Genomic DNA, 13,796 nt, shown 5'->3' with positions numbered 1-13,796 from the left:
TCCTGAGGCCTCCCGTCCCATGATCCTTTCCCTTCTCCAGCTCTGTATCACTTTTGCCTATCACCTTTCCAGCTCTTAGCTTCATCCCACCCCCTCCGGTCTACTCCTATCATTTCGCATTTCCCCCTCCCCCCACTACTTTCAAATCTCTTACTATCTTTCCTTTCAGTTAGTCCTGACGAAGGGTCTCGGCCCAAAACATCGACAGTGCTTCTCCCTATAGATGCTGCCTGGCCTGTTGTGTTCCACCAGCATTTTGTGTGTGTTGTTGTTTGAATTTCCAGCATCTGCAGATTTCCTCGTGTGAACATCCACTGACTTTCCTTTGTTTTCCTGCCTCTTATTTCCTCAATGAAATCCAACAGATCTGTCAGGCAAGAATTGCCTTGAAGCAAAATCATGCTGACTTTGGCCCGTTTTATTATGTGCCTCCAAGTTTTCTTAATTCTCATCCTTAATAACGGATTCTAACATCTTCCTAACACAGAGGTCAAACGAACTGGCCTGTAACTTCCTTTCTTCTGCCTCTCTACTTTCTTGAAGAATGGAGTGACATTTGAAATCTTCCAGTCCTCCAGAACCATTCCGGAATTGTGTGATTCTTGAAAGATCACTACTAATGCCCACCACTTCAAGATCATCTACCTTATTCTGCATATTGCAGCATTGAAATACGACATCTTTGATCCTGTATTCATCATTCTTGTTGATGTTTGCCCCATGTTATGCTTTAACTCATCCCACAGACTGGAATTGAGCCCTCTCATCTGCCTATCCTCCCTTAAGGCCAATTTATACTTCTGCGTCGAATCTACGCCGTAGGTATGGCATAGCCACATACCCTATGCTGTACCCTACGCCGTAGCCTGACGCGCACCTCCCCAAAAATGTAACTACGCATCACAGCAATGCAGACCGCAACAACTGTGATTGGTCTGCTTGGTAGCATCGCATTTCCTCCTATGCATTTCCAGTTGCCTCTGAACGCTGAACCAAATCGTCAAATCTACCTCCCGACATCTGAAAATATTTGAAATGCATTTCCTCGTCCATGTCTCTCAGTGGCCGGACAAGCACAGAAAATTCACCCTCCTTCTGCCTCAATCCGTTCAATGGTCATACACACCATCTCCTCTGACGTCTTCTCTCTTTTCTGCGTTGCAGTAATTTCAATAAAATTAACTCTTGTTCAATACCCTAGGGTGTCAATGTTTTAGATGTGACCATAACAGGATCAATGATAGATCAGAGAGAGTGCAGAAGACAACAAACTGTACAAATGCAAATATAAATAAATAGCAATAGATAACAAGAATATGAAATAACAAGATTAAGAGTGCTTAAAATGGGATAATTGGTTGTGGGCAAGTGAGGGTAGTCATCCCCTTTGTTCAACAGCCTGATGGCAGAGGGGTAGTAACTGTTCTTGAACCTGGTGATGTGAGTCCTGAGGTTCTTGTACCTTCAGTAAGTCTGACCTCAGTGGTTGGGAAGATGTTGGAGTCGATTATTAAGGATGAGGTCTCAGGGTACTTGGAGGCATGTGATAAAATAGGCTATAATTAGCATGGTTTCTTCAAAGGAAAACCTTGCCTGACAAATTTGTTGGAATTCTTTGAAGAAATATCAAGCAGGATAGACAAAGGAGAATTAGTTGATATTGGATTTTCAGAAGGCCTTTGACAAGGTGCTACTCGAGGCTGCTTAACAAGCTACAAGCCCATGGTAGTACAAGAAAGATTCAAGCATGGATAAAGTGGTGGCTGATTGTCAGAGGCCAGAGGGAACCTTTTCTGGCTGACTGTCAGTGATTAGTGGTGTTCTACAGGGTTCTGTGTTGGGACTGATTCTTTTTTCATTATATGTCAATGATTTGGATGACGGAATTGATGGCTTTGTTGCAAAGTTTGCAGGCAATATGAAGATAGGTGGAGGGGCAGGTAGTTTTGAGGAAGGAGATAAGATACAGAAGGACTTAGACAGATTAGGAGAATGGGCAAAGAAATGGCAGATAGATACAGTGTCAAAAAGTGTATGATCACGCATTTTGGTAGAAGTGAAAGGGTTGAATATTTTCTAAATGGAGAGAGAATTCAAAAAGCCAGGCACAAAGGGTTCCTTAAAGGTTAATTTGCAGGTTGATTCTATGGTGAGAAAGGCAAGTGCAATGTTAGCATTCATTAGAAGAGGGCTAGAATATTAAAGCAAGGATGTAATGTTGATGATGTATAAAGCACTGGTGAGACCTCACTTGAAGTATTGTGATCCGATTTGTCCTCTTAGAAAGGATGTGATGAAACTGGAGAGGGTTCAAAGAAGATTCACAAAAATTTTTCTAGGATTGAATGGCTTTTCCTATGAAGAGTACTTGATGGCTCTGGGTCTGTGTTCTTTAGAATTCAGAAGATCGAGGGTTGACCTCTGATGCACCATCAATAACTCTCGGAGATGGGAGGTGAACGAAAGGCTTTTATTAGCAGCAAACGAGACCACAACATCCTGGAGACTGAGGGAGGAGGGAGAAGCAGTGCCCCAATCACCTTTATACAGGGGTCTGTGGGAGGAGCCACAGGAGCAGTCAGCAGAGGGGTGTGTCCAGATGGGTATACATAGTTTACCACAACCTCATTGAAACCTATTGAATGGTGAAAGACGTTGAAAAAGTGAATGTGGGGAGGATGTTTCCCATTTTGGGAGAGTCTAAGATCAGAGGACAGTCTTAGAATAGAGGAGCATCGCTTTAGAATGGAGACGGAGAACTTTCTTTAACTATGGTGTGGTGAATCTGTGGAATTTGTTGCCACAAGCAGCTGTGGAGGTCAAGACTTTATGTACACTTAGGGCAGAGGTTACTAGATTCTTTATTTGTCAAGGCATGAAGGGATATGGGGAGAAGGCAGGAAATTGGGGCTCTGAAGAAAATTGGATCAGCTATGATGAAATGCTGAAGCAGACTTGATGGGCCAAATGGCCGAATTCTGCTCCTGTTTTGTATGGTCTTATGGTCTTCTACCTGATGGCAGCAGTGAGAAAAGAACATGGCTTGGGTGATGAAGATCTCTGATGATAGATGCTGCTTTGCTATAACAGCATTTTATGTAAATATGCTGATAGTCGACAGGACTTTACCTGTGATGTACTGGGCTGAATCCAGTCCCTTCTGCAGGGATTTCCAGTCAGAGGCATTGGTGTTTCCATACCAGTCAGTCAATACACTCTCCTTTACACATCAAAGGAACTTCGTCAAAGTTTTAGTTGTCAAGCTGAATCTCCGCATATTCCTAAGGAAGAAGAGGCACTGTTGTGCTTTCTTCGCAATTGTATTTGCATGCTGTGTCCAGGACAGATCTGAAATAGTAACACCCAAGAATTTAAAGTTGCTCACTATCTCCACCTTTGATCCTCTGATCAGGACTGGATCACGGACCTCTGGTTTCCCTCTCCTGAAGTTTACAATCAGTTCCTTGGTCTTTCTGACATTGAGTAAGAGGTGCTGTTATGACACCACTCAGCCGAATTTTCAGTCTTCCTTCTGTATGCTGATTCATTACCACAACAGCGGGGTCATCAGCAAACCTGTATGTGGTTTTAGCCACACTGTCATAGGTGTAAGGCATGCAGAGCAGGTCTAATAAAGTCCTAACCTGTTCAACCTTTCTCTGTAACTCAGTTTCTCAAGTCCCGGCAACATCCTTGTAAACCTTCTCTGCACTCTTTCAACCTTATTAATATCCTTCCTGTAATTAGGTGACCAAAACTGTACACAATGCTCCAAATTCGGCCTCACCAATGCCTTATACAACCTCACCTTAACATTCCAACTCTTATACTCAATACTTTGATTTATAAAGGCCAATATACCAAAAGCTCTCTTTACTATCCTATCTACCTGTGACGCCACTTTTAGGGAATTTTGCATCTGTACTCCCAGATCCCTCTGTTCTACTGCACTCCTCAGTGCCCTACCATTTACATAGAAACATAGAAAATAGGTGCAGGAGTAGGCCATTCGGCCCTTCAAGCCTGCACCGCCATTCAGTATGATCATGGCTGATCATTCAACTCAGAACCCTGTACCTGCTTTCTCCCCATACCCCCTGATCCCTTTAGCCACAAGGGCCATATCTAACTCCCTCTTAAATATAGCCAATGAACCGGCCTCAACTGTTTCCTGTGGCAGAGAATTCCACAGATTCACCACTCTCCGTGTGAAGAAGTTTTTCCTCATCTCGGTCCTAAAAGGCTTCCCCTTTATCCTTAAACTGTGATCCTTCGTTCTGGACTTCCCCAACATCGGGAACAATCTTCCTGCATCTAGCCAGTCCAATCCCTTTAGAATTTTATACGTTTCAATAAGATCCCCCCTCAATCTTTACCTTGTATGTTCTACCTTGGTTTGTCCTTCCAAAGTGCAACACCTCACACTTGTCTGCATTGAACTCCATCTGCCATTTTTCAGCCCATTTGTCCAGCTGGTCCAAATCCCTCTGCAAGCTTTGAAAACCTTCCTCACTGTCCACTACACCTCCAATCTTTGTATTATCAGCAAATTTGCTGATCCAATTTACCATATTATCATCCAGATCATTGATATAGATGACAAATAACAATGGACCCAGCATTAATCCCTGTGGCACACCACTAGTCACAGGCCTCCACTCAGAGAAGCAGTCCTCCACTACCACTGTCTGACTTCTCCCATTCAGCCAATGTCTAATCCAATTTACTACCTCACCATGTATACCTAGTGATTGAATCTTCCTAACTAACCTCCCATGTGGGACCTTGTCAAAGGCCTTACTGAAGTCCATGTAGACAACATCCACTGCCTTCCCTTCATCCACTTTCCTGATAACTTCCTCGAAAAACTCTTAATAGATTGGTTAAACATGACCTACCACGCACAAAGCCATGTTGACTCTCCCTAATAAATCCCTGTCTATCTAAAGACTTGTAGATCCTATCTCTTAGTACTCCTTTCAATAATTTACCTACTACCAATGTCAAACTTACTGGCCTATAATTTCCCAGATTAATTTTAGAGCCTTTTTTAAACAATGGAAAAACATATAACCATATAACAATTACAGCATGGAAACAGGACATCTCGGTCCTTCTTGTTCGTGCTGAACGCTTACTCTCACCTAGTCCCACCGACCTGCACTCAGCCCATAACACTCCATTCCTTTCCTGTCCATATACCTATCCAATTTTACTTTAAATGATAATATCAAACCTGCCTCTACCACTTCTACTGGAAGCTCGTTCCACACAGCTACCACTCTCTCAGTAAAGAAATTCCCCCTCGTGTTACCCCTAAACTTTTGCCCCCTAACTCTCAACTCATATCCTCTTGTTTGAATCTCCCCTACTCTCAATGGAAAAAGCCTATCCACATCAACTCTATCTATCCCCCTCATAATTTTAAATACCTCTGTCAAGTCCCCCCTCAACCTTCTATGCTCCAAAGAATAAAGACCTAACTTGGTCAATCTTTCCCTGTAACTTAGGTGCTGAAACGCAGGTACCATTCTAGTAAATCTTCTCTGTACTCTCTCTATTTTGTTGACATCTTTCCTATAATTCGGTGACCAGAACTGTACACAATACTCCAAATTCGGCCTTACCAATGCCTTGTACAATTTTAACATTATATCCCAACTCCTATATTCAATGCTCTGATTTATAAAGGCCAGCATACCAAAAAATTTCTTCACCACCTGATCCACATGAGATTCCACCTTCAGGGAACTATGCACCATAGATCATGATCATTGGTATTAGATCATGAGCTATCCTCCAATCCTCCGGCACCTCACCCGTAGATACCGACATTTTAAATATTTCTGCCAGGGCCCCTGCAATTTCAACACTAGTTTCAACACTAGTTTCTTTCAAGGTCCGAGGGAATACCCTGTCAGGTCCTGGGGATTTATCTACTTTGATTTGCCTCAAGATAGCAAGCACTTCCTCCTCTTCAATCTGCATAGGTTCCATGACCTCAGTACTTGTTTGCCTTATTTCCATTGGCTCCATGCCAGTTTCCTTCATAAATACAGATGCAAAAAACCCATTTAAGATCTCCCCCATTTCTTTTGGTTCCATACATAGCCGACCACTCTGATCTTCAAGAGGATCAATTTTATCCCTTACTATCCTTTAACTCTTAATATACCTGTAGAAGCTCTTTAGATTATCCTTCACCTTGACTGCCAAAGCTACGTCATGTCTTCTTTTAGCCCTCCTGATTTCTTAAGTTTTTTTTGCACTTTTTATACTCCTCAAGTATACCTTATTTGCTCCGTTTCCTATACATGTTATACATCTCTCTCTTCTTCTTTATCAGAGCTCCAATATCCCTAGAGAACCAAGGTTCCTTATTCTTATTCACTTTGCCTTTAATCCTGACAAGAACATACAAACTCCGCACTCTCAAAATTTCTCCTTTGAAGGCCTCCCACTTACCAATCACATCCCTGCCAGAGAACAACCTGTCCCAATCCACCCTTTTTAGATCCTTTCTCATTTCTTCAAATTTGGCCTTTTTCCAGTTCAGAACCTGAACCCGAGGACCAGATCTATCTTTATCCATGATCAAGTTGAAACTAATGGTGTTATGATCACTGGATCCAAAGTGTTCCCCTACACACACTTCCGTCACCTGTCCTAACTCATTTCCTAATAGGAGATCTAATACTGCATCCTCTCTAGTTGATACCTCTATATATTGATTTAGAAAACTTTCCAGAACACATTTTACAAACTCTAACCCATTTAGACCTTTAACAGTATGGGAGTCCCAATGAATATGTGAAAAATTAAAATCCCCTACTATCACAACTTTATGTTTCCTGCAGTTGTCTGCTATCTCTCTGCAGATTTGCTTCTCCAATTCTCGCTGACTATTGGGTGGTCTATAATACAACCTCATTAATGTGGTCATACCTTTCCTGTTTCTCAGCTCCACCCATATGGCCTCGGTAGACAAGCCCTCTAATCTGTCCTGCCTGAGCACTGCTGTAATATTTTCCCTGACTAGCAATGCCACCCCCACCCCCCACCCTTCATCCCTCTGCCTCTATCATGTCTGAAACATTGGAACCCTGGAACATTAAGCTGCCAGTCCTGACCCTCCTGTAACCAAATTTTAGTAATGGCTACAATGTCATAATCCCACATGTCAATCCATACCCTCAGCTTGTCAGCCTCCCCCACAATACTCCTCGCATTGAAATAGACACACCTCAGAAGATTATTACCACCACACACAACCCTTCTATTTGTGACTTTGCATGAAACTTTAACATCATTTATTTTTACCCCCGCTCCACTATCTAATCTGGCACTCTGGTTCCCATTCCCGTGTAAATCTAGTTTAAACCCACCCCAATAGCACTAACAAACCTCCCTGCAAGGATATTGGTCCCCCTGTAGTTCAGGTGTAACCCGTTTCTCTTGTACAGGTCCCACCTGCCCCAGAAGGGGTCCCAGTGATCCTGAAATCTGAAACCCTGCCCCCTACACCAGTTCCTCAGCCACGTGTTCATCCTCCAGAGCATCCTACTCTTACCCTCACTGGCACGTGGCACAGGTAGCAATCCTGAGATTACCACCCTCGAGGTCCTGCTTTTTAACTTCCTACCAAGATCTTTATACTCACTCTTCAGGACCTCCTCACTCTTTCTTCCTGCGTCATTGGCACCGATGTGTACAATGACGTCCGGCTGCTCACCCTCCCATTTCAGAATGCTGTGCGCGTGATCAGAGACATCCCTGACCCTGGCACCCGGGAGGCAACAAACCATCCGGGAGTCTCTGTCACAACCACAGAACCTGCTGTCTGTACCTCTAACTATCGACACTGGAGGTCTCCCTGACTTCAGACATTCTGTATGAGGAGCATTCCAGCAACCTGCCTGGAATTCTCTCTACTCTAAACAAACGAAACAAAACTTACCGGAACCTGTTGAGCCAAAGCCGTTCCACTCTGACTCAGTCTGCTACGATGATGGATGCTGTATATGGCTGGTTTTTTTTCAAACCTTTGGCGTGCTATGTCATGTCCCTTTGCAGTCTAACCTCTTTTCCCTGATCAGTAAAAAAAAATGGCTTCTCTTGCTTCAATTTAAAAAGGATAAGAAGGATGTGGATATTGTATCAGCTGAACGGGTTCCCTGTACCAATTCACCCATTCTCTGCACCGATGTGAATAGCCCACCATTCTCTGTGCCTATCTACGAGCCTCTTAAGAGCCTCTTTCACACGCCTCCACCCCTCCAATGGCATTCCAGGCATCTCCCACTCTCTGTATAGAAGAACTTGCTCTACACATCTCTTTTGAACTTACACCCACAAACTTAAATGCATGCTCTCTAGTATTACAGTTCAAAGCTAGGGAGCAGATATTAACAGCCTCTCACAGTCTTATACACGTATATCAGGTATCCCCTCAAGAGTAAACAGCCCTCATTCGTCCAACCTCTACTCACTACACATTCCTTTCTAATCACCCTCTCCAAAGTGTCCATGTATTTCTTTTTATAGAGCAATCAGAGCTGAACAGCACTTTGACTTCAAACACCACAGCTAAGACTCAAACCAAACCTCTTTCAAAATGGCTACTCCAGCCTATCTCCCTTTTATGCCAGCAGAACAGGTTTGAAACATAGTAGGCTTTTTCTCTCAATAAGGTAGAGTTAGGATGGGCACATTTTTGGCAGAGTATGTCAGGGTTGTGTGATGTGCTCGGAGTGGGTACAGTCAGTGTTTTGCCCATTGTCCTGCTGAGAAACCTTGTAGTTTTGGTTCCTATTTACTAAGCTGTTTTCCCACTGAAAGCAGAAAACACCAACCTATTACATTGAACGTAGAAAATACATTCCAACACAGTGGTAATGTGGTCCTTTGGTCCTTAATGTTGTGCCAACCTTTTGTTCTACTCTAAGATCAATTTAACCCTTCCCACCAATGTAGCCCTCTATTTTTCTATCATCTATGTGCCTATCTAAGAGTTTCTTAATGCTCCTTATGTATCTGCCTTTACCACCAACCTGGCAAGGAGTTCTACACACCCACCGCTCTCTATGTAAGCATCCTTGTAAATCATTTCTGCATCCTCCATTATAGGAAAGATGTTACTAAACTTCATTCTGCAATTTAATAATATTCTTCCTATAGTAGGAAAACCCTCTGTGGTGGAACATCCTGCATGTAAATTCAAAAATTAACAGATTACTGAGGCTGGTTCACCTCCTGTTTCTCCATTCTCCAGGATCACTTGTGATCCTGTTTTTCATGTTCCAGGTGCAATTGACCTGCCCAGCATTTATTGCCCAACCTTAACTGTTTGAGAGAAGGTGAGGGTGAACCACTGCAGTCCTTCTAGTGAAGGTTCTGTTGGAAAGGGAGTTCCAGGGTTTAGACACAGTGATGATGAAGGACCAGCAATAGTTTGCCAGGTTAGCACAATGTGTGACTCAGAGGGGAATCCTGCACTTGCTGTCCTTGGGGAAGAGCCTGGTTGAAGCACTGCAGTGAATTTTGCAAGCAGTGCATTCACCAGCCATGGGGACCAGTGGATGAGAGGGAGAGTGCTTAAGATGGTGGTGGTGAGGGGGGGATGTCAGTTAAGCAAATCATTTTGTCCTGGATCTGCGGTGCAGAGAAACAGCAAGGTGATGAATCTTTAAAATTCCATGGCCTAGAAGTCTGTTGAAGTTCAATTAATTGTGTTAATTCAAAACAAGAGATTAGTAATTTTTTGAATATAAAATAACCAATGGATAATCCATAAGGTGGCACTGAGATAGAAGATCAGCCATCTTGACAAGTGCAGGGGACCAAGTGGTTGCTTCTTGCTTTTCCCACTTCTAATAGCATAGCCACTTGGACTGGACAGCAAGGTCCCATCTGTGTAGAATCTGTGACTGGTGGGTTTCCCCAGGAAAATCTGATTTCCTTCCACTTCTGAAAGATTGTTGTAAATTGCCCTGATGCATGATGAGTGGATCTGAGGTAGCTAAAGGAAAATAAAACAAGTGCAAATGGCTGCCTTGGTTCTTGTCGCAGTGGATGATATCCAGAACGATTTGGCACGTTGGCCTGATGATCGACGATAGAGGTGATGGGCATGGAAGCTTTTCTGATTGGAAGCCTGTGATTAGTGGTCTGCCACCGGGATCAGTGCCAAGACCCTTAATGTTTGTTACATACATTAATGATTTAGTGAATTTACAGGTGACACACGTATGTTGTAACTTTATAAACATTGGTAAGGTCACACCATGAAGCACTGCATGCAATTATGGTCGTCACTCAATATGAAGGATAAAGAAACAGGAGAGGATACAGAAGGGGTTCGCTGTGTCATTGCCTTTCAGTTTTGCAGCTGAAGAGGCCGGCTTTGTTTTTTTGGAGTGGCAGCAAAGGGGTGACCTGATTGGGTGTACAAAGTTACGAGGGACACATATTTTTACTCCTAGCCTTGGTTTAAGATGAGCAGAAGAGATTCTTAGGGGTAACTATCATCTAGCGGATGGTTGGAACATGGAATATACTGCCTGAAGGGTGGAGACTCTCACAACTTTGAAGAAATACTAAGATATGCACAAATCATCGAAGCAGAGGGGTCTACAGACCAAATGTTGATCTATTGGATGAGTAAAGAATGTTACTTGATGGTCAACATGGAGATAGTGGGCCGAAGGGACTCTTTCTGTGCTGTGTGACTAAGCCCCTCTATCTCCCTTCACTCCTTTAAGGTGCATCTTAAAATGTCTCTGCTAATGTCTTCTGCTCTTTTTGTTTGACTTGGCTCTTATAAAATATATTTGGTCAAAATTTTCAAATAACAATGCCATGTAACTGCAAGTTGCCAATTTTTTAGCATAACGGAGAGTAGAACATATTCTGCCTAATGTATAGAACCTCCGTCAACACTGGAGCACTGCTACCTTTATCTTAAGGAAACTAACTGTTTGGGTCTGATTTTCTGAACAGGTGCTGGAATGATTTCAGTCACTACTGACCAAGGTGTGACAATCAACATCAGACAAGCAACAGGCAACCTGAGCCTTACTGAATGCCAAATGTGTACCAGGGAAGGGGATTGTTCTTCAGAGTATCAGATCCTTCCAGGAGACACCCTGTTCTTCAACTTCACCTGCAGTGATCCCGAGCACCACTTCATCATGGAAGTTAAGAAAGATATTGGTGAGGATGAGATATGTTCAATGACAGTTAACGTCAGCTTCTAATGGAACACAGTGTTGCGAGATACCCAAGGAGACCTAACATCATTAGATCCTTCAAATGCCATGGAACAGTACAAAAAGTAATTAAAGGTCCACCCCCTGTAGCACAGGGGTCAGCTAACAAGGATGAAATTTTGACCAGGAGCAAGGAAACATAGATTTGCCAAAAGTAATCATATATGGAACCAGTGTTAAATTACAGAAGATTAAACAACCCAGGATTGTATTCTCTGAAATGTATACACTCAAGGGATATTTTGATCAAAATTTTCAAGAAAGGGCTGGTAAAAACTGTTTTCATTAATCAGATCATCTAAACTATTGCAATTAGAAAACATTTCTTCACAAATCACTTGCACTATTTAAAATAAAAAAGACTAAAGATGCTGGAAATGCTCCTTCAGAGGAAAAATCTGTCTTTGGAGTGTCATGTCAATCAGTGGTCGCTAGGATGGGTAGGTCGCATCTCTGCAATCTCTTTCCACCTCCAAATTTCCCAAGTGCTGACCTTTCTTCTTCTTCTTCTTAAGCCTGTCACCCCTATGGAACATCGGCCACTGACAGCAGCTTGCCCAAGTCCTCTCTCCTGAGCCAGTCTTTCAAGTTTTCCTGGGTGTAGCCCATCCTCTTGGTGTATCGTTCTTCTCCCAGGGATGAGGTCTTTGGAGCTTCTGTTGGCATTTCTTTAGCACTATTATTTTATGGCTCAATGCCAACCCTCCACCTTTCTCAAATGGGCTTGGGACCACCCATGGCGGAGTTAGGACAACATTAAGTTAACATTTTTAAAATCTTCTATCATGGGCAGCCAAGACTGCAAGCTCTGGAATTCTCAACATAAGTCCTCCACCTCACCCTCATCCTTTAAATATTACTTAAAACCCAACTCTAAGTTTTTGGTTACCTGTATTTGTGAAGCTCTGCATAAAAGTTTTTGCTGCAAACCTAGGAAAAGTTTGTTCTGGTTTGAGTCTGCAGATCTACAGAGGTGAGGGGGGAAATCAGTAGTTATATTCTCCTTCACCTCTCCCACCTTCCGTCATACAGTTTAGATAAAATGAGCCTGTCATTTCCAAAGCTGAGTGTTTACTTTTTCTTGTAACAGCTAAAGCTGATGACCTTGAAGATCTTCTACCTCAAAATCTCCCGAGGTTGAACACTACATACATCTGGGCCATCAATGTGCCTTACAACGTTGGAGTGTGGATGAGGTTTCCTCAGAATCGCCTGCAACAGATGGTCTCTGGCCATTGTCCAGACTTGGTGAAGTACACAATTAAAGGACATGTCAGTTATGACAATAAAAAGGAAGTACTTGTTGGTACCTTTTGTAAGAATGGGACTATTTACAATCTGAAGATTCAAGGCAGAACACTGATAGCCCTTGAGGTTCCTTGGTCCACAATGATTGATGATCCAGGATTTGAACTTTCTTTTGTATCACCTATAAAAAGTACGTACATATTGCTTTTACGCCTTGAAATAAGTTTTATAACAAGTCTTTCTGGTTTTGTTGTCTGTCTGTCTGTTTCTTCCTGTTCCTTCCAAGCTGGTGAGCATTCCTGTCTATTTTAATAGAGTCTTGGAGGGAAATGGAGAGTTAATTTGACCAAGTCTTCATATCATACACCATGGTAAAAGCAGAAAAGAAATAAGCATTGAGATTTTTGTCCATCTCTAATGGCTCCCTTACTGATTTCCATTTTATTCTTTGAGAGGCTCTATTTTCTCCCTGGTCACTCTTTTCCCCTTTCTATACTTTAAAAAAAAAACTATTTTCTCTGCCAAAAACTATCTCATGCCCCTCTAGGCTCTCCTAATTTCCTTCTTGAGTATACATCACCCTCTGTAACTTCATTGACTCACTTGATCCCAACTGCCCATATCTGAGCCAAGCCTCCTTTTTCTTGATTAAAGTTACAATATCTAGGGTTCCCACACCCAGCAGCTTTGCCTTTTACTTTAACAGGAATATTGAGTTCTTGAAAACTAGCTATCTTACCTTTTTAAAAACCTCCCATTTGCTAGATGCCCCTTTACCTGCAAGTATCCAGGCCCAAATCAACCACTGCAACCTCTTGTCTAAATTTAACTTGCCCCAATTCAGTAGTCAAACACATGATCCAGTTCTGCTCCTTGCATAAGTATTGTAAAACTAATGGAAATATTGTCACTAGCCCTAAAATGCTTCCTTACTATTACCTCAGTCACTTGCCCTTCCCAGGAGAGATGAAGCCTTGCCCCTTCCCTGGTAGGTCCCTCTATATGCTGCCTGAGGAAGTTTTCCTGAATACACTGGATAAATTCCACCTCATCTAGACCTTTAGCACTTTGGCAATCCCAGTCAATGTTAGGCAAGTTAAAGTCTTGTAATATGACATCTTTATTCTTAAACTCTCTGCAGTCTCCCTGCAAATTTGTTCCTTTCATTCCCAAAGACTACTTGGGGATCTATATCACAATTCCAAAAGGGTAATCATCCCCTTCCTGTTTCTGAGCTCTATCCATAAAGCCTTACCGGCTGATCCTGCAGTAATCTCTGCT

At 42.6% G+C, this 13,796-nt stretch overlaps 1 protein-coding gene across 1 annotated transcript in view; it reads left to right on the top strand.

Moving 5' to 3' along the window:
• cdcp1b (CUB domain containing protein 1b) overlaps window positions 1–13,796 on the top strand; it is a 106,739-nt gene that overhangs the window by 27,488 nt on the left and 65,455 nt on the right. Inside the window, exons 2-3 of the mRNA XM_073072988.1 lie at window positions 10,999–11,211; window positions 12,358–12,705. Coding sequence (XP_072929089.1) covers window positions 10,999–11,211; window positions 12,358–12,705 — 561 coding nt within the window. The remainder of the gene's footprint in view (window positions 1–10,998; window positions 11,212–12,357; window positions 12,706–13,796) is intronic.

Source organism: Hemitrygon akajei, chromosome 20 (assembly GCF_048418815.1).
Source record: "Hemitrygon akajei chromosome 20, sHemAka1.3, whole genome shotgun sequence".
Taxonomy (NCBI): Eukaryota; Metazoa; Chordata; class Chondrichthyes; order Myliobatiformes; family Dasyatidae; genus Hemitrygon; species Hemitrygon akajei.
The sequence above is the reverse complement of the archived record's forward strand: the minus strand, read 5'-3'. Positions and strand labels throughout refer to the sequence as shown.